The following is a 27,494-nucleotide window of genomic DNA, read 5'->3' as shown; positions in this document are numbered from 1 at the left end:
GGTCGAAAAATAGAAAACCTTTTGACCTCTCTAGAGGCCATATTTTTCACGAGATCTTCATGAAAATTGGTGAGAATGTTGACCTTGATGATATCTAGGTCAAGTTTAAAAGTGGGTCACGTGCCTTCAAAAACTAGGTCATTAGGTCAAATAATAGAAAAACCTTGTGACCCCTCTAGAGGCCATATTTTTCAATGGATCTTCATGAAAATTGGTCAGAATTTTTTATCTTGATGATATCTAGGTCACATGTGCTCAAAAACTAGGTCACTGTGTCAAATAATAGAAATAACGACGTCATACTCAGTTCAACACTGGGTCATGTGGGGATAGGTGAGCGATTCAGGACCATCATGGTCCTCTTGTTTCTCATTGGCAGTACTCCTTTATTTTCTCATTGGCAGTACTCTGTTTTTTAGCTCACCTGTCACAAAGTGACAAGTTGAGCTTTTGTGATCGCGCGGTGTCCGTCGTCCGTCCGTCCGTGTGTCCGTAAACTTTTGCTTGTGACCACTCTAGAGGTCACATTTTTCATGGGATCTTTATGAAAGTTGGTCAGAATGTTCAACTTGATGATATCTAGGTCAAGTTCGAAAGTGGGTCACATTTCCTCAAAAAGTAGGTCAGTAGGTCAAATGATGAAAAAACGTTGTGACCTCTCTAGAGGCCATATTTTTCATGGGATCTGTATGAAAGTTGGTCTGAATGTTTATCTTGATGATATATAGGTCAGTTTTGAAACTGGGTCAACTGCGATCAAAAACTAGGTCAGTAGGTCTTGAAATAGTAAAACCCTGTGACCTCTCTAGAGGCCATACCCTTGAATGGATCTTCAGGAAAATTGGTCAGAATGTTCACCTTGATGATATCTAGGTCAATTTTGAAACTGGGTCACGTGCCATAAAAAACTAGGTCAGTAGGTCAAATAATAAAAAAACCTTGTGACCTCTCTAGAGGCCATACTTTTCATGGGATCTGTATGAATATTGGTCTGAAAGTTCATCTTGATGATATCTAGGTCAAGTTTGAAACTGGGTCAACTTCGGTCAAAAACTAGGTCAGTAGGTCTAAAATTAGAAAAATCTTTTGACCTCTCTAGAGGCCATATTTTTCAATGGATCTTCATGAAAATTGATCTGAATGTTCACCTTAATGATATCTAGATCAGTTTCGAAACTGGGTCACGTGCGGTCAAAAACTAGGCCAGTAGATATAAAAATAGAAAAACCTTGTGACCTCTCTAGAGGCCATATTTTTCATGAGATCTTCATGAAAATTAGTGAGAATGTTCACCTTGATGATATCTAGGTAAAATTCAAAACATGGTTACATACCTTCGAAAACTAGGTCAATAGGTCAAATAACAGAAAAACCTTGTGACCTCTCTAGAGACCATATTTTTCAATGAATCTTCATGAAAATTGGTCAGAATTTTTATCTTGATAATATCTTGGTCAAGTTCAAAACTGGGTCACATGAGCTCAAAAACTAGGTCACTATGTCAAATAATAGAAAAAACGACGTCATACTCAAAACTGGGTCATGTGGGAATTGGTGAGCGATTCAGGACCATCATGGTCCTCTTGTTTAGTTTTAGAAGAGAGGTAACATTAACTGGATGTATATACTGTCTTACATTTGTTTGCTGGTTAAATGGTAAAATAAGGTATTAATGATTTCATATTGTACAGGTGGTTGGGATGGAAGCAGACAAAAAATGGGGGATGCTGCATTGAAAAAACCTAATGTATACAGGGTAAAGGTTATCATTAAATTTACAGGTTATGATATGGAAAAAAGGGCAAGTGTACAAGTTATGATACAGAAAAGATAGCAAATACACAGGTTATGAAAAAGTAAGGAGAGCAAGAGTACAGGCTGTGGTACAGAAAAAAAGATTAAAAGTGTAGAAAGGAGAGCAAATATACAGGTTATGATAAAGAAACATCTAGTGCAAGTGCACAGGTTATGATACAGAAACAGAGTACAAGTGTACAAATAATGATACAGAAAGGAGAGCATGTGTACATGTTATGATACAGGAAAGAGGGCAGGGCAATTGTACTGACTTACACAGAAAAGAGAAAAAAAGTTTACAGGTTATAGTACAGAAAAGAGAGCAAATGTACAGATTATAATACAGAAAGGAGTGTAGGTGTACAGGCTATGATACAGAAAAATAGCAATTGAACGTAATATTAATATTCAGGAAGGAGGGCAGTGCAAGTGTACAGGTTATGATACAGAAAAGAGGGCAGGGGTACATATGTTACCATACAGGAAAGAGGGCAGGGCAAATATACAGGTTAATATACAGCACGGGAAAAATGTTTCCAGGTTATGATAAGAGAAAATAGTGACTATGCATGTTATGATACAGACAGGGGTGCAAGTATTCCAGCTTTTATACAGTAAAAAAGGCAGATGTATAGTTTTTTGTTGAGCCTGCTTGCGATGAGCTCGATATAGTCACCACTTTTGGCGGTTCGATGTATGAGCGCCCTTGCGTGCATCCGTGTGTCCATCCGATTTTGTCTGGAACATAACTTTGACATGCATGGACCAATCTTGTTTATATTTGGCATGAATGTTTACCTCATTGAGAAGGCGTGTCATGCACAAACCCCATTTTCCTATCTCAAAGGTCAAGGTCACGGAGGTCAAATTGAAATTTATCCTGAGCATTTCTTCTTCATGCATGGTGGGATTTTGATGTATGTTCACCATTTTGAGACGGAGTGTCGTGCACAAGAATCAGGTCCCTAGGTCCAAGGTCAAGGTCACACTTGACAGCTGGTGGGCTGGACATTCTGCCTGTGGGCATACTTGTTTGGCATAAAAGCTGTATGGATGAGAGTAGGTATAAAAGTTATGATTAAGAACAGGTATTTGAGTGCAAGTTTTCAGGAAATTTCACTTGCTTGTTACTGAATAATAGTTTGATTGTCATATATGTATTTATAAATAGTGACATATGATTTTTGACTTTCAGAAATGCTATTAGAAAGTAAGTAATAGACCAGTCTTTACATGTCTGTACTGAACACATATATCACTCACTATCCTTATTTGTGCTTGTTTGAAGTGTGTAAAGTAACCAAAATGGAGAATTTCATGTAAAACAATATTTTTTTAATTGATTATGCCAAAATTACCCATAAATTGTAGTTTGCTTGTAATTTAATAAGATAAATATAGAAAGTTCATGTTATTTTGATGCTAGTGTCTTTTCTACTGTCATAATTCCAATTCATGACAGTACCAGAAAAAAACTCAGAAAGTCAAAATCACGCACCATTGCTTGTACTGTTGTTTTTTTTCTGGAAATTGAGTGGCTAACTTTTAGGCTGTTGGTTTGAAACAAATTATGTGACTTTGTAGCTAGATGGTTTATGGTAGAGAGTAAATTATACTGTTTTATATTTCTATAGAACATGTGACTGTTATAAAAATTATGACTGTTGTGAGCACTTACTTTCAGGTAGAATTGACAGCACAAGATGCAGAGGAACATGGTAAAGCAGCCTTACTTTATAAGGAAGACAACTCTGCTGGGGATATCTTCAGCTGCACACTTGGAAATCTTCCAGCTCAGAGTGAGGCTTCACTTGCGATGAAATATGTGATTGAACTGCCACAGGAGGTGGATGGTCGACTGAGATTTACACTTCCCACTGTTCTTAATCCAAGATACTCACCAGGTAACAATCATTAATTTATAAGTGGCAAGTTAGAGAGAACCACTTTGTTTGCTGGTAGGTTAGAGAGAACCACTTTGTAGGTGGTAAGTTAGATGAACCTATTTGTAAGTTGCAGGCTAGAGAGAGCTTCTTTGTTAGTGATAGGTTACAGAGAATTACTTTGTAGGTAACAGGTTAGAGAGAACTTCTTTCATTGTTAGTGGCAGGTTAGAGAGAACCACTTTGTTGAAGATTTTTAACTTTCCTTTTATCATGTTTATGGGACAAATTATCCTCATGATTCTGCTTTAAACTTCCTTCATTCAACTAACTAGATCTAATGCTTTAGAGAGAAATTTTGCTGTTTTATCCTGTTTTGCTTTAAAGTTCCTATAGTCCACCAACTAATACTTGTGACAGAAATATATCATTTGAAACATTAGGGAAGTTCTGGACAAACCCTTTCAAAATCCATCCTGTTGAAATTTGCATACAAATATTACACTGATAACAACCCTTGAGTGTTTTCTGCAATAAATGGGGAATTATTCATATAATGTTGATTTATATTTGAAACCTGTTAAGATTACTTTTTAAGCAAAGTAGTGGTCAGTCTTAAATCTGAAAACAGCCTCAATGAATCATGGGATTTCTGCAAAACTTGTCATTTTTGAAATCGTCCATTTCTTGTCATATTGCTAATTTGGTTACATGAAACTAGTGTTGTGCTGGACTTAGCAGTTTTTGGTTAAGTTTTTGTATGTAAGCTGGTATTTCAGTATCCACTTATGGGAAAGGATTGAAACTTCACGCACTTGTTCACTTTATGAGCTGATAAGCTCTGTGAAGGTTCCGTAACCGTTGAATAGTCGAGCGTTGCTGTCCTCCGACAGCTCTTGTTATTAATGACCTGTTTCATTTTGTACAAACAAGTAATATGTACAGCTATGCAGATGACATTATGCAGATTCAATGCAGTGTTTTATGCAAATAATTATTATAAAAATTTAGTTGAAACTGTTGAGTGAAAGCCTTTCATTGATTAACTGGTTATCTGACAGTAAGATGCAGCTTGACAAATCAAAATTACCAGCATTCAAAGTTATGGGTATTAGGAATAATATATGAGCTGCGCCATGGGAAAATCAACATCATCCACGCAGTCTGGTCAGCATTCATGCTGTTCGCTAACAGTTTCTCTAATTCCAATAGGCTTTGAAAGCGAACAGCATGGATCCTGACCAGACTGCATGGATGCGCAGGCTGGTCTGGATCCATGCTGGTCGCAAAGCCACTATGTTGGTTTTCTCATGGCACGGCTCATATGTCTCTGCTTTAATTTTTAAAATAATAATCACTAGACACTTGTTAGATGATCTACAAGTCTTAGATTGATTTCTAAAAAAAGTTACACTTTATTTGATTAATTCTTTAGATACACAAATACTGGTGAGTTACTTTATTATATAATAAGTAGATTGCTTATTATATAATTGTTTCCATTACAATGCTGCCAGACTCAGAGAACTCATTCTCATGGCTGTTTTCAGGAGGAGGGGAACCTTAAATGAGTTCTGGAGTATGGCTAAGTTCTATAGCTAGTGCCTAGGGCAGGAAGAATTGCCTGTTCACATCTTGTTCTGGAAAATAGTCCTTATAGTAAAATTTGGCAGTTTTCATTGCATGCTGTGCAACCTGCTTGTTCATTTGTGTATATATACATATCATAATATTTAGTTAGGCCATGTGGGTCTCATAATGTAATTTTTCAATATGGGTTACACTGCTTTTAATAACTAATCATTTGTGTTTATTACACGCATGTTTCATATGAGATTAGGCAGTGAGTGCATATAGCGCGCTATTTTGCTTTTAATAACAGTTGCTGTCATTGTGTGTATATATGTATCCTAATTATGTAATCAGACTCACTCTGGCATTTGTCTTGTAGCTTGTGGTGTATTATATATATGTTACATGCATTAAATAACACATCCAGTGCTGTGGGTTTGAAACCTCATTTGAGATGTAGAATTTTTAGACTTTCATGTGATGAAGCTATCCAGCTAGCTTACAGAAGGTATACATGTATATAATTATGTTTGTTTGAATGTTTGTACATGTATGATTATGAAAATATTATTGTTATGATGATATGTGTCATACAATCAATAACTTATTGAGAAATTCTTTTAGCTATATACTGTTTTCTTTGTAAAGTTTAAAACCCACAGTCAATAGATTTCAGTTTTTGACAAGTATCTGTAATTTGTAACTTTAAAAACTTCATTGAGCCCATATATATATATATATATATATATATATATATATATATATTTCAGCTTAGAAAATATGTGTGTGTATTTTCCCGCTTGTTAAAGCCAGAGGAAATGTTTTTAACTGGAGTATGAAAATGTGTCATTTAATAGCATTTCTGTTTAAAATTTCAGGGTCTTTCTAAATTCAGAATGTCATGCGATTGATGGTAACGTTTATATATACTTAGCAGGAGGTGATGGAGAAATAGCTACACGGGGCGCCACCTATGTCCCATCATCCAAAGTTCCATATGAATTTAGTATGACCGCCACAGTAGAAGGATACCATAAAGTTACCTCTGTGACATCAGAAAGAGTGAAGCTTGATGTAAAGTATGAAAATGATAACAAGATAGCAAAGGTTAGTATAACCACAGTCAATTTTTTATATGAAAACCAGACTTGGAAGAACTAGAAATTTTTAAAGCAATCTGTATGTGTGGCTTTATTTATGACAGCAAAATGTATTGAAATTGTTTTAATTCAGAATGAGAAACTAGTGGTTGTTAACTGATTTACTAAGGACTGTGAAATCATTTCATTTTTTGGGCATTCAATTTTGTGGCTTTGGCAATGATGGCTATTTCTTTGAACATGAATTCATGAACTTTTAATGTTAAAGATACAATAAATGGGCATTCTGTTTGTTTGGTATGATTGTATTTCATGGACTGACATAGCCAGGCAGTCTACGAAAATTCTTCCCCCACAAATATTAATGATTTCACAGTAGTCATTTCTTTGGACTGTTTGGACTGTACTTTGACTTTTTGATACCAAATTTTTAAAAAGGGAACTGTTTAAGTTATTGATTTAGTCATTGTGTGAGCTCAAGATGGAAAAATGAAACTCCACTGACAAATTAATGGCTGTACGAAATACAGTTTGAGCCAGAATAATTTTTTTGTGTGTTCATAAAATGAAGTGATACCACAGAAGCAGTAAGATGCTCTGCAAGTACAAAACTGATATATTTATATCGAGGTTGTAATGTAAAAACAAATCTTAACAATTTATTATGTAAAAGCAAAGTTATCAAGTATTTGAAGTAATTGGGACTCCCTGTGTTTGGTATGCACAGTCTGTTTAATAGATGCAACATAGAATGAGTTGTCTTTTGGAAGTATGTATAGCTAGAAAAAGATCATTAATGTACATGTACCAGTGTTTAGTGGATTAAGTTTCCACTCTTGTATTATTTTCTTATTTATTACTTAGCTGTTGTTTCATGAGAAATGAATAAAAACAGATAAAAATATAAAAAATACTCTATTTGATTTGCAGGTGAGTGTAGGTGACGATTTTAAATTTGACCATGACCTGCAACTTCTTGTACAGTATGAGGCACCATATACACCACAGATTGTTCTGGAAAATGGAAATCCTAAAGCTGGTAAAAAATTTTACATGTATCTGTGTTCTACACACTTTTGCAGTGAATGAAAGCAGTTGGAAAATTTGAATGACGTTTATATACTTAAAGAGGTAGTTCAAGGATACAACAGCTGGCTTCTAATGGAAGCGGTTGTATGTTTGAGTCCTGATGAGACTAGAATTTTACTTTGGTTGTCACAGAACTTTTCTGGGGCATGAGTACTATTTGAAGTGTGATAATTTAGGAAGCTATAAGTACCCGTACAATCATTACAAGAAAAGTGTTTACGTTGATGAAAATCTGCTGTACAATACTTGTTTTGTTTTAAACCATTGTTTACTGCTATTTTGAATTTCCTTGTTATTAACAGTTTGTTCTTGTAGGTAAATATTCTTCTTGTGCTAGCTTAGCTTAAATTGTTCTGTGCTTAAGAAAGTGTTGTATGTTTATAGAGCTAATTGCCATAAGAAAAATGATAGACTTTTTTATGTTTGAGGCTCAATAAGGGAGTTTTAAGATAAGTTTCTTTCACATTAAACATAACACATATAAATGTATGTGTGTAAGCTTGGCCAGATCAGTGCTTCTGCTTGAGAGACTACCATTAGATGTATTTTTAAAGATTCATGTATCAACATTTGCTGAATTGCTGTGCAGTGATGTGGAACCAAAATTTGTTGTCCTGTTTGGCGCCATACAACCTAGTATACTGTGCTGGTGCGCCGTAAAACCCAAATAAATAAATAAACTGTGGAGTAGAATTAGTTTCGTTTTCCTCACAACTGACAGACTGTGTGTCATGAATTTTTATGAGGTGATAAACTGTTCTATTTTACAGAAAATTCTCAAATTTAGAGAAAACACAGGCTATTAAGGTTGACTTGAGATTTTATACATATAATATTTACATACTTATTTTAGACGGATTGATGAAAGAGGATATTTGTATGATCAATTTCCAGCCTGACTTGAAAAAGGTATCCATGGCAACCAGCGGAGAATATATCTTTGTCATTGAAAGATCAAGTAAGACATGTTTTATTTTCATTTTAATTCTTATATTTTCTGTGAAAATTATGAAAGATAATAAATAATAAAAAACAGTGAAAAGATCCTTTGGAAGCATTTAGAACACAACCAAGCAAACATAGTCTGTTCATGAGAGGTAATGAAATGTGTTACACCCCTCACACCTTTTAGCACTGGCTTAAGCAGAATAAATGAATGCACTTTATGATTCCAAAGTATCAAAACATGTAACAACACTGAATCCAAAGCATAAGATTTATGATAGCATTGAAATATGAAAGGTCTGCCTTCCAAGTGTAAACAACTTCTTATTGCCATATTGGTTAATATTCTCCCATAGAGATATAGCACAACCTGAGGAAAGTGATATTTCTCCCCAAAAGAACAAATACTTGTCTTTCATTGCAAAGCTTATAAACTTTTTATTGCATGCTCTTTTACACTTATGAGTAACAGGTTACAATTTTTAGCTCAAGTAAGTGATAATTAAGTGTTTAATGCTAATTCATACATAAAAATGACATCAGTGATCACAAAATGATGTCACACACTTGATAAGAAATGTCGCTGAAAAATGTTCAGTAAAAGATTCTACTGTCTGAGCAAGTTTAAAAATGTGTGTAATAGAAAACAGTATGTGACAGATAGATGTGAAAACTTTTGTAGAAAACACATATAGAATGCTCATTTAATTCTTTCGGTAAACAGTATAAGGCCTTCATACGGCCTTCATGTTTTCGTTTCCATTTTGGTGTATAATGTGAAATAGCCTGAAGTGTTTTTACAAAAGCAATTTTTAATGAGTCTTAAGAGGACATTTTGATCACAGTTACTTAAAACAATGGTCGAGTCTCTTTGATGTTTAAAGACGCTGACCTTGAACTGTTTCCCCTAATCTCCAAGAATGTGGAGGTAAACTGAGGTGCCAGCCTGTACCTCGGGGTTTTTCCCAGTGGGATACTACAGTTTGATTCTGCCTTGCTGATCTCCATCTGCAGGTTTGAAACATTGCTAGGGATGTAGGATTTATTTCTTGCGAGGAAGCCATCTATTGTGCTTCCACAAGGCCGGTGGTTCTACCCCCAGTACCCACGTACTCATGCCCCTCAAGCTTGAAGGACACTGTATGACCCTAAATTTTACCTTTGTGAAATAAAACAATGATCTCGAAAAGTGATTGTTAATTCAGATAGTCTATACTTTCAGAAAGGATGGCGGATAATAATAATATTGAGAATGTAAGGAAAGCACTGCTGCTGTTTCTGAAGAGTTTACCACCTGATTGTTACTTTAACATCATCAGTTTTGGATCAAAGATCAATTCTCTTTTCAGGTGTGTATAATTTGCAAAATGTCAAAATTCTTTGCAGAACATGTCAATATTTTATCACCCTGGAGTTGGAATCATGTTAACTTGCCTAAGTTTGTCAACAGATGGGCAATAGTTCTATATAGTTGCTAGCTATCAAGCATTAATTTAATTTGGGCTGTCAGTGAAATAGGCCACCCATTGCAGGCGGAGTCTTCACCAGCATTGAGTCTGTGCCAATATGGCTGGAAAGTAGTTACAATTTAAGTAATCACCTAGAACATGGCAACAGAAATAAACTTTTGTATTTTTTTGTCAAGTTCTGACTTAAGCTTAGCAAACTCTGACTGAATGTAGCCTGGTTAATGCATGTAGTACAAATCTTTAACTGTCAATTATATAAGATTGACTTTAGTAATAGATATTAAAAATTCTTTTCAACCAAGTTGGCTTTAAAAGTTTGAGCTTATTTCCTAAGCTTTAAATGCTTTAGTATGTGTAAACATATGAGCCGCGCCATGAGAAAACCAACATAGTGTGTTTCGACCAGCATGGATCCAGACCAGCCTGTGCATCTATGCAGTCTGGTAAGGATCCATGCTGCTTGCTTTCAAAGTCTATTGGAATTAGAGAAACTTTTAATGAACAGCATGGATACAGACCAGACTGCAGGGATGCGCAGGCTGGTCTGGATTTATGCTGGTCGCAAACGCACTATGTTGGTTTTCCCATGGCAGGGCTCATATTGGTAATGATACAAGGTTATGGAGAGCTGAACAGTATGGCAAGAGATATTTCTTTTTGTAATTGTAGAAACAGCAAGAAGTATACTGATTCAACTTTAAAAGATGCCATCAAGTTGCATGGAAAAATGAAAGCCGACATGGGAGGTTCAGAGATTCTTAAACCGTTAGAACATATCTTTGGAAAAAAAATTATAGCAGGACACCCCAGAAGGGTATGTTGATTTTCTGTTTTATCTGTTTTAATGTACTTCATGTACTTGTTTTAGCTCACCTGAGCCAAAGGCTCATGGTGAGCTTTTGTGACCGCTAAATGTTCGTTGTGCATCCGTCAACATTTTCCAAAAAAATCATCTTCTTGAAAACCACTGGGCAGAATTACACAAAACTTTACAGGAATGATCCTTGTTTTGTCCCCTTTCAAAACTTTTCAAAGAACTGAATTCCATGCAGAACTCTGGTTGCCATGGCAACCGAAAGGAACTTTAAAAATCTTCTTGTCCAAAAACACAAGGCATAGAGCCTTGATATTTGGCATATGACATCATCTAATGGTCCTCTATGAAGATTGTTCAAATTGTGCCCCTGGTTTGAAAGGGGCCCTGCCCTGGGGGTCACAAGTTTTACATAGGAAAAATTATAGGACTTATATAGGAAAATTTTTTAAAAATCTTCTTGTCTAAAACCACAAGACCTAGGCCTTTGATATTTAGTATGTAGCATTGCCTTGTGGTCCCCTACGAAAATTATTCAAATTATAATCATGGGATGAAAAGAGGCCCAGCCCTTGGGGTCTCAAATTTTACATAGACTTATATAGGAAAAAAACTTTAAAAATCTTCTTGTCTGAAACTGCAAAGCCTAGGCTTTTGATATTTGGTATGTTGCATTGCCTTGTGGTCCTCTACCAAATTTTTTCAAATTGTAACCCTGGGGTGAAAAGAGGCCCAGCCTCGGGGGTCTCAAGTTTTACATAGACTTAATATGTAGGAAAAAAACTTTAAAAATCTTCTTGCCTGAAACTGCAAGGCGTAGGTTTTTGATATTCTGTATGTTGCCTTGCCTAGTGTTCCTCTACCAAAATTGTTCAAATTATGCCCCAATGTTGAAAAGAGACCCTGCCCTAGGGGTCCCAAGTTTAACATAGATTTATATATTAATAAAAAGATAAAAATCTTCTTGTCTGAAAGTTCAAGGCCTAGGCCTTTCATATTTGGTATGTAGCATTGCCTAGTGGATCTCTAACAAGATTATTCAAATTATGCACCTGGGGTGAAAAGAGGCCCCACCCTGGGGGTCACTTCTTATAGGAATTATATTGGAAAAAATACTTCAAAAATTATCAGATCATATTTCCTAGACTGTTTAATTATAATTTCCTGATGACCCCAAGTGGTTAGGGGTCACATGATTGTGACCTTGACCTACTGACCCACTTCCTTGTTTTTTAAGATACAGCCTTTAAATTTGGATGACATGTACAGTTTTGCATACTGATCTTAAAACTGACTTTCAAGGACCATGAATGTGACCTACTGACCTACTTTCTTAATATTTTAACATCAGTTGCCATTTGAAACATGTGGCTCAATTACTCAGGTGAGCGATTCAGGATCCTCATGATCCTCTTGTTTCTTTATTGATGCATTTCTTTGCCTAGTTGTACATTAATATTGTACTTCAGCGGATCCCCTTTTAACAGCCATCAAACCAATTGAGAATTCTAGAAGAGGAGCATCTCTTTTCGAATCTTAACTGCATACAAGATGTTTATGTTATCAAGTGTTTGTGTTAGAAAACATTTTACAGGTGATTGTGTTTAGAAATATTTTACAGGTGTTAAAGAAAACATTTTACAGGTGATTTTGTTAAGAACTATTACTCCTGCTTTTGTGTTAAGTAATATTTTACAGGTGTTTTTGTTAACAAATATTGTGTAGGTGTTATATGTTAACAAATATTTTACAGGTGTTATATGTTAACAAATATTTTACAGGTGCTTATTGTAACATTAGCAGATGCTACAGTGGGTAGGAGAGCAGAGAAGTATACATCACAAGTACATGAACTGGTAAAGAAACATTCACAGATGACTTGCACAAGGTAATATTACAGTATATTATGTTTAATATTTTGCTTGTAAAGAATGGTGTTTGCAGGGCCTCACTAACTTCAAATCTCTTGCCCCTAATTGACATTTGTTTAGGCCTCACTTGGGGTGTTGAGTTCTTCATGTGAAGAAGCCATCCAGCTGGCCAGTGGTTCTATCCAGGTGCCTGTTTGTGATGAAATAATACTGAAGAGGACCACTTGGCATCTTCCTCCACCATCTAAGCGGGAAAGCTTGTGTCCGTGCGATGTTAAACTGCAATAAATAAATAAGGAATGGTGTTCCTTCAGCCTTCTTGTATGGATTGTAAATTATAAGGCGGCAAAGCCATTTGAGATGATCATTCTTTTCTATAAAGTTTATTTAATGATTATGGTATTTTAAAGTGGACAGAGTAGTCCAGGGATATGACACCGGACAATTAAAGCAGGGGTCACAAGTTCTGTCACTCACACTTCCGACTAAAATCTTTTATAAGTCTTTTAAATGTGGCTTTAAATGGAGGAGGTTTCATATAGGGGTGATGTACATCTTGTGTTAAAAACACAAGGGGGAACTTCTTGGATATGGGTGTTCCATATCTGCTCTTTTGTCAATCCACAAAAACTTAAAATGCCATGAGTTTTGGCATTATTTCAGTGGGCTTTTTGGTAGAACCACATACCTTCTGGCAGTCAATGTATGGCCTCTTCACATAAAAAGACTAAAGATAGGAGCTGGATCTTGCTGTGTTTGCCGTCTATTCTCCCTGGTTATGTATCGACAGTTCATATTTATCACATTTAGATATCTGATACTTTGAAATTGCTGGTCAAACTTATACCAGACTTTGTAGAATCTTGGCATGAACCATACAGAAGTTTGTTCAAATCCTTCCTCTTGACTTCATTTAAGGGCTTCTAGAGCTGAAAGTATAAAAAAAACACTTTTAAGTGACTTCTCATATTCCACTAAGGGTCATCACTAAACTTGGTCTGTAACATACTGTGATTGAAGTTTCTCCTAGTTATTTGTATGGTTTAGTTTTAATGCGCTTGGAAGCCATTAAAAAGTTAAAGGGGAGCGATGGTCTAGTGGTTAAGATGTTGGGCGCTCAATCCATGGATCATGGGTTTAAGCCCTACTGGGGTCATGATCGTGTCTTCTCATATGACACCAGTACTGGTTTTTCTTGGAAGCAGATGCTAGAGTGGTTCCAGTAAGCTTGAAGCTTTCACTACAATCGGACTAAAACAAATTTGTATTATTTAAAACTAAACTAAACTAAAGTTAATGTAAAAAATGCACATAGAGGCTACCAAAGTTAAAGTGAAAAAATGCACCTTTCTCAGATTTGTTTATTATAATATTTGATTCCACTTAAATGCACTTTGAGGTCACAAAATAGAAAAAAAGCCTTGAAATAACTCTTTTGTTTTGTTATATTGGCACTTTCTATATTTTGATATTCATATATCTGGTGTCTTATTTTATTTCCAGGGTTTTCACACTCGGTTTTGGTGTTCCAAATACTTTACTTAAAGGTATTGCGGACATTGGAGGGGGCAAGGCAGAATTTCTTGCTGACCAAGAACGTATACAGCCAAAGGTAAATTGAAATGTTTGTCACAAATTTTTATAATTTTCATATATCTACATAAAATAAAGCTACTGATGTTTGCTGAAACTTAGTTTTATTCAAAAACAGTAAGATATGATCATTCTTGGCTCATACAGGGCATTCCTGTGAATAAACAAAGAAGTCTAACCGGACATTTTGACAGACACTCAACTGCATCATTACTACTTTCAGTTGGGGAAATTGGTGTGAAAGTTGTCATTCATTTAGAAATAATGTTAGGCTAGGTAAAAGCAGAAAGTTACTTAGGTTGCTTAATTGATAGCCACTAAAAATATTAACTTTAGGTGCCTATGCCTTGGTAACAATAACTGTTATGATGTCAAAGTAAATTCTCATGCCCCACTTCAGGAAGGGGAGTATATTGTTTTGCTCATTGTCTTTTTTCAGTAGACCTTTTGGTGCTTGATGGCTTAGTGAATGATTATTTGAAAATATTAGCTTGGGTGACTTATTAAGGGTATGGAGCATTTTTGCTTGCAACTACTAATGTGCCGGTCCATGGTTTTCTAAAATTTTGTAGTGCATGTCAAGCATTGATGCATAGTTTCAATGGGTTCCAAAAAATCCGAGCACAGAAATTCAAGGGCACCAAATATCACTATCAGTATATCTGATTTGCCAGCTGGATTTGACACCTATAGCTTGCACAGTCTTCCTCACATAAGTTCCGAGCATCACAAGACCAAATTAAAAATAGTTTCACATGAAATTTTTCAAAGTGTCTTGTATATTTCACAGATTTTATTTTTACTATAGTGTATTATGTTATATGTTGTTTTAAGTTAAAATTTAACATGCAGTCACCACATGTCATATCGAGGCCATAATTATTTATAAAGGCAATATGTTCTTTTTGAAACAGGTCATATCATTACTGAAAAGTGCAATGCAGCCAGCTATTATGGATATTACACTTTGCTGGAATCTACCCAAAGGTGTGACCACTACTTTCATTCCAACAGTACCTCCAACAACTGTAGCTGCTGGTGAAAGATTTACTTTGTATGCCATTTTGCAGGGAGTTGATAAAAAGGTAATTTTGATAAAACAGTGCTATTTAAATTCTACAATTACTTTAAAGTATGCAAGTGTTCAACATTTTAGTTGACCAAGGCTATATGCAGAAACAAAACTGTTTTTATATTCATTTGAAGTTTGATTACCTCAGAATTATAGAACAGATTAAAAGTTTTAAGTGTTATACATAATAAAAATTATAAAATGACCTATAGTTGGGTCAATCTTTTCCATGATTGTTACATTCTTTTTCCTTCTGTCATTTTAAAGGTACAGAAGACACAGAAATCATATATGAAAATATGTACAATTGCTACATATCGTTTGTGTAAATACAAAATTATCATTTTTAGCTCACCTGAGCCAAAGGCTCATGGTGAGCTTTTGTGACCGCTCAATGTCCACTGGGCAGAATTACACCAAACTTCACAGAAATGATCCTTGGGTGGCCCCCTTTCAAAATTGTTCAAAGAATTGAATTCCATGCAGAACTCTGGTTGCCATGGCAACCAAAAGGAAAAACTTTAAAAATCTTCTTGTCCAAAACCACAGGACCTAGGGCTTTGATATCTGGTGTGTAACATCATCTAGTGGTCCTCTACCAAAATTGTTCAAATTATCCCCCTAGGGTCAAATATGGCCCCTCCCCGGGGGTCACATGGTTTATATAGACTTATATAGGGAAAACTTTCAAAATCTTCTTGTACAAAACCACATGGCCTAGGGCTTTGATATTTGGTATGTAGCATCATCTAGTGGTCCTCTACTAAGACTGCTCAAATTATCCCCCTAGGGTCAAATATGGCCCTGCCCTGGGGGTCACATGGTTTATATGGACTTATATAGGGAAAACTTTGAAAATCTTCTTGTACAAAACCACATGGCCTAGGGCTTTGATATTTGGTATGTAGCATCATCTAGTGGTCCTCTACCAAGATTTTTCAAATTATCCCCCTAGGGTCAAATATGGCCCCGCCCCGGGGATCACAAGTTTTACATAGACTTACATAGGGAAAACTTTGAAAATCTTCTTGTACAAAACCACATGACCTAGGGCTTTGATATTTGGTATGTAGCATCGTCTAGTGGTCCTCTACCAAGATTGTTCAAATTATCCATTAGGGTCAAATATGGCCCCGCCCGGGGGGTCACAAGTTTTACATAGACTTATATAGGAAAAAACCCTTAGACCTTTGATATTTGGTTTGTAGCATTGTCTTATGGTCCTCTACCAAAATTGTTCAAATTCTACCCCTTAGGTGAAAAGAGGCACTGCCCTGGGGGTCCCAAGGTTTATATAGACTTATATAGGAAAAAGCTTTAAAAATCTTCTTGTCAGAAACCATATGACCTAGGCTTTTGATATTTGGTATGATGCATTGTCTAGTAGTCCTCTACCAAAATTATTCAAATTATGCCCGTTTTCAGAAGAGGCCCCGCCCTGGGGTCGCTTAGTTATTATGTGAGTTATATAGGAAAAAATACTTAAAAAACATCTGATCCTATTTCCGAGACTATTTAATTATAATTACCTGATGACCCCAAGTAATATGATGTCACTTGACTGTGACCTTGACCTACTGACCTGCTTTCGTTTTTTAAGATACAGCCTTGAAATTTTGATGACATACACAGTTTTGCACACAAATCGTAAAACTGAATTTCATTGACCATGAATGTGACCTACTGACTTTCTTAATATTTTATCATCAGTTTGACATTAGAAACATGTAGCTCATATTACTCAGGTGAGCGATCCAGGGTCATCATGACCCTCTTGTTATGTATTAACAGTAATAAAGTAGAACACACGGAACACACGTGTGTATTACCACTATAAATCAAAGCGCTCAAAGCTCTGATGGTGGCTGCTAATCAATAAAGAAAGCGACAACTGAGGAATTGTTAATATAAACCATAAGAACTTTTTTTTGCATTTTTTTAATATTCGGCTTTGGTTTCAAAATTAATCATTTTTCACTGCCAGTCATTGTTTACATACACACTGATTCAGTCTTTAACGAATAGTTTTGATCCTTTTTGATTATTTGTGACAAAAACTACAACATAAATTACATCGAAGATGTTTTACTATGAATAAATAATATAAGCTTTTTCTCCAAATCATTCAGCTTTTAAGATTTCTTTTTAAAGCTTTTGGGCAGTGTCTGTCATGAATTATTATACACACTGATTTAGTCCGTATCAGATAGCTGTGGTTTTCATGAGACTTTTGTGAAAGAAAACAACACAAACATGCACCACAAATGCACCTCAGGATGTCAGTTCTGCAGCCAGTGTATTTTAGAGGTGCATTAATTATCACTTCATCTGTTATACTCAAATGTTCGCTAGATATAACAGCAGGCTTCGCAAAAATGCTGGACATTAAGTCAGACAAACTTACAACTTTAGTCAGACTGAGAAAAAGTCGAAAATATGTAACTGGCGAAACAAACCGTTTTAATTTTTATACATATATTTGTATCCAGATATATTGAGACACACCATGAGAAAACCAGCATAGTGCATTTGCGACCAGCATGGATCCAGACCAGCCTGTGCATCCGCACAGTCTGGTCAGAATCCATGCTGTTAGCTTTCAAAGCCTATTGCAACTAGAGAAACTGTTAGCAAACAGCAAGGATCCTGACCAGAGTGGTGTGCGGATCCGCAGTTTGATCTGGGTCCATGCTGGTCACAAATGTACTCTGTTGTTTTTCTCATGGTGCGACTCGATTGAATTTAGCTGAAGTGAGCAGAATTGGTTAAATCTGTTATCCGACGACTTGCTACAGTCTGACAGATTGCCGTTTCAAAAAGGTGAGTATTAGTATTATCGCTGCGCCCACTTTCACGGGCTTACAAGTTGATGAAATCGTGATACAGTAGCACCACTTAGTCAAAGCGAGCTTGCAACACTTCTCAGCTTGGGCGACCTGTTGTGAATACATGTGAATCTATGCATACATATAGTATCTTATATTGTACATCTGCTGAAGGAAGATTATCCGTGAGGGAATATTATTTAGAAAACATACATGTCTTTGATTCTCACGGCAGGTCACATTGCAAACAATATCGAATGAATTTTAACTGAATGTTCTTTTATTTTTGTTCACTCTTGTATTGCTAAGTGTGTTTTAGTATATTTTGTTCTTGATATAACGATGAACTGTACATGTTCAAGTTATATCAATGAAGTACTGTCCTGTTCATAAATCATCTCACTAAATTTGCGCTTATTAGTGTTAATTGGCAGTATCAACGCCTGAGGAAATCCATATCACTGCTGATTATCGGTTTTCTATAAATAGCCTAATTAACATGTGGTCATATTTTTGCGTGCTTGAAACGAAAACGAGACAATGCAGTTGAAAATTCAGTAACATTCTTAGATCACTAGGGTTGCATTAATATAATATCTTACAATTTGATAGCTATGACGAACATTTAAGTTTGTTCTGACATATTTGAAAAGTGTTACAACTTGCTGGAAAAGCTATCAGAGGTACAAACTGGTATTGTCTATGGACCGGAAATGTTTGGAAACTTTTCGTTGAAATTCCGTTTCTATTTTTAGCTGCGGATTATTGCTAGCAGAAGTCATTGTTCTTTATCAAATAAAGCCTTAAATTTCGGGAGTTATACATGTGACACAGCGGTTAGGAAACATTTTTGAATTGTCAGTCTGAATTCCCAGGCTACGTTTCTATATATATAAGCTACCTTTTCTACGTTATAAGCTACGTGACCTCTGGGGCAGTACTATGCAAAAGCTAATCAATATCATCGCTCCAGTTCAGGTGACATGAGGTCATCGTTTATTCACGTCACCATAAATTTGCATATTTGTATTCATACACGTGGTTGTTTTAATTAAAACGTTGACTTCAGTTTGTATTAATTTTAGTCGCCGAATTTACATTAAAAATGGTATTAAGGCATATATTCTGCACGTTGTGTAGATAATTGTTTACCTGGAAAGCTTGGAACTAATTTTGGTTGTGTTGTTAGGATGGTCTTAAGAACTGACAAGATTTCTCAAACGGAGTATTCTTTTTGACACTGGTGGCAGCAGCCACCAAAAACTGGAAGTTTTTTCTTAACAAATGTTACAACATGACGTTTAATAATGAATGTAGCACACAGTTAATTTATATACTTAGTAAAGTTATATACATTTAATGAGGATTTTCTGCATTTGAAGTAAATATCTAAAGATAATTTTTTTTTTGAATTGAATATCTTTAAAAAGAAGGCAATGCCATTTATGTTCTTTTTTATCTTCAGAAGTCCACTAGGACAATTGGAGCATTTTAAAAGTTTCAAAATATCATGCATAGTTTGGAAATGAAAAAAAAAACATTAATATAAATACTTTTCATTCTAAATTTCAACCATTTTGGACCTTAGAAAATTTTAATAATCTGATTAATGCTTGATTTTTAACCATTCAGGGTATTTTGGTTATCATGAAAGCATCATTTCCTTTTAAACATTTTGCAAAATTTTAAAAATGTATTTAAAACAGGCAGTATTAAAGATATCATTAAAATTGTCTCGGTAAGTACCAACTACCTGACCAGAAGACATTTAGAATTATGCATAATGTGTAACAGGAATTTACAAAATGAAAACCTAAATTCACAAAATTCTTGTTTCAGGTTAGGTGGCTTAAACAGTATATTTAAACATCTTTCGTTTTTTGTCATTTAAGGCTGTACATGCACCAAGCACTGTGACCTTGAAAGGTCTGCAGGATGGAAAATCTATATCACACAGTATGACCTTCACCTTATGCGGAACAGATAATATAAATACATCTGCACCAGTTCATCGCTTAGCAACCAAAGTTGAAATACAACTTGCTCAAGACCAGGAGGCTTCATGTTTAGCTATAGGTATAATTTAACATGGTTATAAGGTCTAGAAGTTGCAAAATTGATTATAGCCCGCCCGCTTAGCTCAGTAGGTAAGAGCGTTGGTCTACGGATTGCGGGATCGTATGTTCTCCATGACTATTTGATAAACAACATTGTGTCTGAAATCATTAGTCCTCCACCTCTGATTCATGTGGGGAAGTTGGCAGTTACTTGCGGAGAACAGGTTTGTACTGATACAGAATCCAGGAACACTGGTTAGGTTAACTGCCCGCCGTTACATGACTGAAATACTGTTGAAAAATGGCGTTAAATGCAAAACAAACAAACAAACAAACAAAATTGATTATGGAATTGATTACATAACTATTCAGTCTCTGAGGGCTTTGAAACAATCTTGGTGATGATATGACTGAAAATATTACATAATGGAATTACAGTTCATCCTGTGCCTCTCATTCATGTGATGTTGTGAGGTACTTGCTGAGAATAAGTTGAAAAAGAATTCAGGATAGCTACTTAAATTAACAGACCAGTATTACATAAAACATGCTTGTTGCTAAGGGGCATTACGTATATAGTGGAAACTATAGTCAGAAACTGCTATACCAGGCCTGATTTTGATAGAATCCCAGATGAATGTGTCTGAGTTGCTCTTTACCAAGATATTGTTTAAATTATTCTGATTCTGCCGAAAACTTGGCCATCACACTTTCCCTTTATCTAAAAACAATGTAATGGAAAATGTTTTAAAACATATTCTTGTCAGATTTTACAAGGATTTCAGATAAAACAATGTTCCTCGGATGACCCTGTGCCAAGAGTGTTCAGATTATTCTGACTTGTCTAAATGAAGGCTAGTGGAGCTATATAATACAGAAACATGTCCAGGAAACATATGATTTAACAGAAATATTGTTTGGGTGACCATCTACCACTTATATTATTCTGAATTGTCAAAAAGCGTTGCCACTGAAAAATATTCAAACACCATCATCTCCCAAAGCACTGGTCTGATTTTTTATGCCCTTGGCATCTACTGATGCGGGAGGCGTATAGTGTTGTCCTATCCGTCCTTCCGTTCATTGAACCATCCATCCATACGAGGTTAACCAAATGGGACCGTTTTGTCTAGCATCATTACCCCTTACTAGAATGGCTTGATACTAATGCAGAGGTAACCTGTGACCATTTCTCATTTTCAGACAACACCTGACCTCAGTTTGACCTTGAACTTGACCTTGTTTTGGACTTAGGTTGCTTTGTATCGACAAGGATGCCTCCGGGGGCATCAAGCGTTTATTGAACGCAGCTTCTTGTTTTAAATAACTTTACGGAAATGTTCAATGGCTGACCCTCTGCTAAATGTGGTAAAGCTATTTTTTTTATTTGAAATAAACATGGCTGCCCTGGGAGGGTCTAGATTTCCCTGCAGTTATATATTACAGCTCTAGTGAAAACTCTGAATATACAGTTTATGCAGAATACTATAAAAGCAGAAATTTTCGCAAGGATTTAAATTTTACTACATTCACAAGGCCCTACATATCATGAAAATTGATCCTAATGTAAATGTTCACTATTAGTATAATTCAAATTCAAGTAGGATACATTATTTACAATTTCGGGAATATTAGACCTTGAGAACATACTCAGAATTTCCTAATTTGTGATATTTTGATCCAGCAAAAATATGAGCCGTGCCATGGGAAAACCAACATAGTGGGTTTGCGACCAGACTGCGCGGATGTGCAGGCTGGTCGGGATCCATGCTGTTCGCTTTTAAAGCGTATTGGAATTGGAAATACTGTTAGCGAACAGCATGGATCCTGACCAGACTGCGCAGATGCGCAGGCTGGTCTGGATCCATGCTGGTCGCAAACCCACTATGTTGGTTTTCTCATGGCGCGGCTCATATGTGCTTTTACAGTAATTTAGCAAAAGTATGTCTTGGATGATTCAGTATCAAACATATTTTTGGCTGAGTTGTGAAAAGTGGTTTAGAGCCATCATTACCTTTTTGTTTCCAGGAGTCATGGCCTTTTTTGTTTACTTTGAACTTTCTGTACTTTATTTACTCAACTACAGTTTCTGTCAGATTCCTATAAAACTTTGTATACATCATCAGTATAAGATAGAAATGTTTATGTCTAAAGCAACTTTCATGTCAGTTAAAAATTTTGTTCTAGAGCCAACTCGGAAATATTACAACTATATTTTATGCAACTCCTACTGTTTCCTTTCGGATCCCATTAAAATGGAATGTTGTATACATTGTCAACATCAGATTCACACCCACATATCTAACATTCATATCTGATTTTTTTTTACATTTTAGGTGTGCCCTGTTTCAGGATATTTATGTTATTTTGTCCAAATGTTTTTGTATGACTTGTTGTACAATATTGACTTTGTTTTTGCAATATTAGACTATATATGAAAAGATTACAGAAAGTTATATTTTTACAGATCGTGGCTATAGGTTCCTGCGTGATGATTGCGATACCATCTTCACACTGCGGGGAAAGATTATTGGTCTAAGTTGCCGGGGCAACGTTGTATCAAAATACACATCTTTCATTGCAATAGATATGGAGGGAAAGAGAATTGAGAGTAAAGCTGTCCAGCGATCTTGTCCAGTGCCTACTGTGTCGCAACACTTTATTATGGGTATTAACAATGTAGGTTTTAGTTTATGTTTATCAGGAATCTTTTACTAGTTTCAGATGCAGATTAAACTTGTGTAGTGTGGGAGACATATTGATTAAGTGCTGTCTGTCTGTCTGTATGTGACAAAATTTGTCCACACAACTCCTCTGATACCACTGGATGGATTTACACCAATCTTATGAGTGATGATTGCCAGGCCTAGATGTGTATGTCTTTGGCATTTTCAAGTTTGATGCATTTCAGTGGAGTTAGGGCCCTTGATTCATCAAATTTTATTGTACCCCCCGACAACAAAGTTGTAAGGGTGGGGTATACTGGTTTCAGGTTGTCTGTCTGTCTGTCCGTCCGTCTGTCTGTCCGTAGACACAATCTTGTGCGCACCATCTCTCCTCATCCCCTTGACAGAATTTAATGAAACTTCATACAAGTGATCAGTAACAACAGTAGTTGTGCATGGGGCATGTTAGGTTCTTCCAGAAAAAAAAATTGCAGAGTTACGGGACTTTGTTTTTTGTTACTATTCTATATACATAGACACAATCTTGTGCGCACCATCTCTCCTCATCCCCTTGACAGAATTTAATGAAACTTCACACAAGTGATCAGTAACAACAGTAGTTGTGCATGGGACATGTTAGGTTCTTTCAGAAAAAAAATTTGCAGAGTTACAGGACTTTGTTTTTTTTTACTATACTATATACAGAGACACAATCTTGTGCGCACCATCTCTCCTCATCCCCTTGACACAATTTAATGAAACTTCACACAAGTGAACAGTAACAACAGTAGTTGTGCATGGGGAATTGCAGAGTTATGGGACTTTGTTTCTCGTTAACATACTATGTACATACAGTCAGCATATGAAATCTTGTGCGCGCCTAATCTTCCAAACCCTTGCACATAATTTAATGAAACTTCTCATAAGTGATCAGTATCAACCCTAGTTGTGCATAGTGCATGTTACACTCTTTAAGATAAATATTCTGCATAGTTATGGGACTTTGTTTTTTGTTACTATACTGTATACATACAGTCTATATACATACAGTCCACATCTTTATGCAATCTTGTGTGCGTCAAATTGCAATGTACTGTGTCAGTGCATGCGGGGGGTACATTCATCACCTTTAGTGATAGCTCTAGTTAATTTTATTGTGGCCTTTTATATTATATGGCTGATTTTCGTGACTAATGAGAGCAATCAGTGATAACCCTCACTGAGCGTGACTTCGGCATTTTCTGCTTTGATCATTTTTAGCAGTTATGGCCCTTGATTCATCAAATTTGATTATAAGTTGGTCACTTTTCTTACATTATTGGGCGGATCTCCTCCAAGCCTTACAGGAGTTATCACTGCTGAGCTTTGTTTATATGTCATCGACATGTTCTGGTGCAGTGATTTTCAGCAGTTACAGCCCTTGTTTTGTTATATCTTAGTGTTTTCACTGCTTGCTGTATACAATTAGACTAAATTTTACTAAACCCCGCAAGTGATTAGTGTGGAACATAATTGTGGTTATTATTGGCAGATTTTCAGCAGAGGCATGACCCTTGATTTGTCAGATTCTTTGATCTGTGCTACTTCTCCAATACCGCTGGTTGGAATTTCACCAAACTTCACAGGAGTTAACACTGCAAAGCTTCATTTGTGTGGTGGATGGATAACTCTGTAGTTTGCACACTGGCCTTTCGATCCCCGGCAGCTACTCGGAATTTTCTGAAACGCTTTTCAGTGTTTTCCACCCAACTAGAGGTGTACTGGTCAGGAACCCAGGCAATCCTTGCATGTATCAGTGCTATATACTGGGCACGTTAAAGAACCAGACTTTCTATTCGCAATGAGCTTGGCTAAGTTAGCCGGACAAGCCTTATCTGATTTCTTATCTCTCTGTCGTGGGGACTTTGTCTCACTCTGTCCCTCTGGTCAGATCGCTCTGTGTCTGTAATAGTAGAGGATGAATTATGTGCCCTTCTGTGGCTGCATTTGAACTATGTAAAGCGCCTTTGAACGTGAAATTGATCATGAAAAGGGTGCTATATAAATCTGGTATAATAATAAATATAATAGTTGTTTATATCAATGAAATGTTATGATTCAGTGGTTTTTCAAGGAGTTATGGCCCTTATTTTGTAGCATTTTGCAATTTCTGTGTTTTTCTGGGGGGAAAATCTCTGGTTTATTATATTATTTGGCTTGACAGTTACTAATCAGGTGATGTCAAGACTCTGCCTAGTTGTTACAGAAATTATTGTTACCAGAGACCAGCAGCTGCTGATAGATTCTTTTTCTTGTTTATCTCCATGCTGCAAACCATCATAGAAATTAAGATCGTAGTTCACATATTCCGGCAATTTTTTTTTCTGTTATGTAGAACTTAATTAAACTTTTTTTTTTTTTAAACTTTAGAATACACTTAGATAACTCAGCAAGTTTAAAAATATAGGGTGATATGCTTGACTGATTTGAAAAAAACTCGCACAGATTTTCATTGTTGATGTTGGTAGGAAAATCACAATTATTTTGATGTTATATTATTGATGAATTGATATTTTTCTAAAATGTAGATTTTAGTCATTAATAAACATAATAATTATTATGGTCTATAGGTCTGTGTTCTTGTTTTAGGGATATTTTCCCATAATTATACATTTCAAGCTGATTTTAAGATATTTAAGTTTGAATTATTTAACATGTCAAACTTTTGAATATCATATTTTGTCTTTAGAAACATACAGATTGCAGTTAACTCATAAAATGATTTTTGTTTCCCAATGCTGGGTCCAGGCTTTATTTTATGTTTTATAGATAAATGATGTTAAGCCATCACTTTAGTAGCTAATTGCACATTTTGTTTTAGCAGCAAATGAATTTATACATTCATTCATAACTGAAGCAACATAGTATGTCATTTATAGTAGTGCCACAATAGTTATCTTGCGCTGTTAAAATCACCTGAAACTCTGCACTGGTTATCAAGACACTAATATTTTTTCTTCTTATTTTGAAATTGTTTCAAAAAAATGAACTTTTTCTGCATTAAGAAAAATATTATTAAAATGACTTTAGTTAATCTAACTTTGGAGTTCAAATTCAAAGGGTTGTACAGTGTAACTTCTGAAAACAGAACGACCTCCGGACCGGCCTAAAAGTTCGGTTTTTGGAAGTTTCCAGAATTTAGAAGTTTGAAAGTTTGTAGGCAAATGGGACGTGGTGCACGTAGGAAGGAGGAGATTACTATCCATTTTAATTTTATAAATAAATAAATTAATTTATTAATTACAAACATTAAGAATAATAAATACATAAATTAAAAATGTAAAAGGAAACCACGCATCTTTAACAGTAGCATTTACGCAAACATTTTCCACTTACTTTTTAACATCTTTGGAGTCCGGAGTCCATCAACATTAAATTTAAATTCAAGGCATAGTTTAATCGATGTAACTAAATCAATTAAAACACCTATCTTTCTTTCGTTCAAACATTAAGAAAGTTTTTAACACGTAAGATGTTTAATTCATCACGTTTTCATAAATTGAATACAAATGAAAGTTATCGCTGATTACTTCCTTACTTTTGCATAAAATGGTCATTGTGATTATGTAACGTGTCAAAATAAACGCGTGCCGCTAATAGATAAACAAAGATCTAATATGTTGACAGCAATATCTGATTATCAGGTGACACTTTTAATCCAGCTAATATTTTGCTGTTCGGTTTTTGGAAGTCAATTTTAGTGTTAAAATATAAACGGTGCTTCAAAAATCGTCCGGTTTTCAGAATTCGGAAGTTCCGGTTTTCAGGAGTTAAAAATATATGGAAATAAGAACAGAGAAAACGGGACCTTGAGTTTCGTACGGTTTTTAAAGGTTTCCGGTTTTCAGAAGGTCCGGTTTTCGGAAGTTACACTGTATTATATCATATTTACTGTTTTTGATTACCTCCTGGTGATTTTTTTGTGATTTCTAATTGTAAGTTTTTAGCCCCTTAATCATAATTTAATTGCTCATGTTGCTGCCAATAATTAATGCAAGATGATCCATTAGGATTGGTAATTGTTATTGACTACCTCTAATCTAGTCATTTTAATCCCTGTTTTTATGCTAATAATTTGTTTTCTCTGATTGATGCCTTGATTTTTTGTTGGTTAAAATGATGAATTATTTGTTCTTCCATTTCTAGAGTATGATGCGGAACCTTAGTCTAAATCTTTGTGACTACGGGCTCGATGGTTTCAGTGAAATGGTAAGGTTTATTTTTCTGTACTATATGTAATTATATTTAAGGTAGTGGACTGGTATGATAATTGGCAGTTTGAGTGTTGTTGCATATCATCTGCATGTAATTTCGACATCCTGCCCACCCACTTAGCTCAATAGGGAGAGCTTAGATCTACGGTCACAGGGTCGTGAAAACAAGCCCTGGACGAGGCGTATGTTCTACATGGCGATTTGATAAAAGACATTGTTTCTGAAATCATTCGTCCTCCACTTCTGATTCATGTGGGGAAGGTGGTAGTTACTTGTGGAGAATAATCCAGGAACACTGGTTAGGTTAGCTGCCTGCCATTACATAACTCAGATACTGTTGAAAAAGGCGTTAAACCCAAAATAAAAAAAGTAAAAAAACATATCAAAAGGAGAATGCTGAAAATTCATACAGAGAATATGTAATCAACGGAAAATGACAATTGTCGTTACAGGTCCACTACCTTAAAAACAAAATTTGATGCATATTT

The 27,494-nt window shown here is 35.6% G+C and overlaps 1 protein-coding gene across 2 annotated transcripts in view; it reads left to right on the top strand.

Moving 5' to 3' along the window:
• The window catches only part of LOC128555067 (von Willebrand factor A domain-containing protein 5A-like), a 150,222-nt gene that overhangs the window by 42,814 nt on the left and 79,914 nt on the right, over positions 1 to 27,494 (top strand). The window contains exons 1-2 of one of the 2 annotated variants that reach the window (XM_053536426.1): positions 3,400 to 3,701; positions 6,190 to 6,359. The exons of the other annotated variant lie outside the window; for it this stretch is intronic. Of the exons in view, the coding sequence (XP_053392401.1) occupies positions 3,455 to 3,701; positions 6,190 to 6,359 (417 nt within the window). The 5' untranslated portion in view covers positions 3,400 to 3,454. Of the gene's footprint in view, positions 1 to 3,399; positions 3,702 to 6,189; positions 6,360 to 27,494 lie in introns of those variants that run through there. 2 annotated transcript variants of the gene reach the window in all.

The sequence above is a fragment of the Mercenaria mercenaria genome, chromosome 2 (genome assembly GCF_021730395.1).
Source record: "Mercenaria mercenaria strain notata chromosome 2, MADL_Memer_1, whole genome shotgun sequence".
NCBI lineage: Eukaryota > Metazoa > Mollusca > Bivalvia > Venerida > Veneridae > Mercenaria > Mercenaria mercenaria.
The sequence above is the reverse complement of the archived record's forward strand: the minus strand, read 5'-3'. Positions and strand labels throughout refer to the sequence as shown.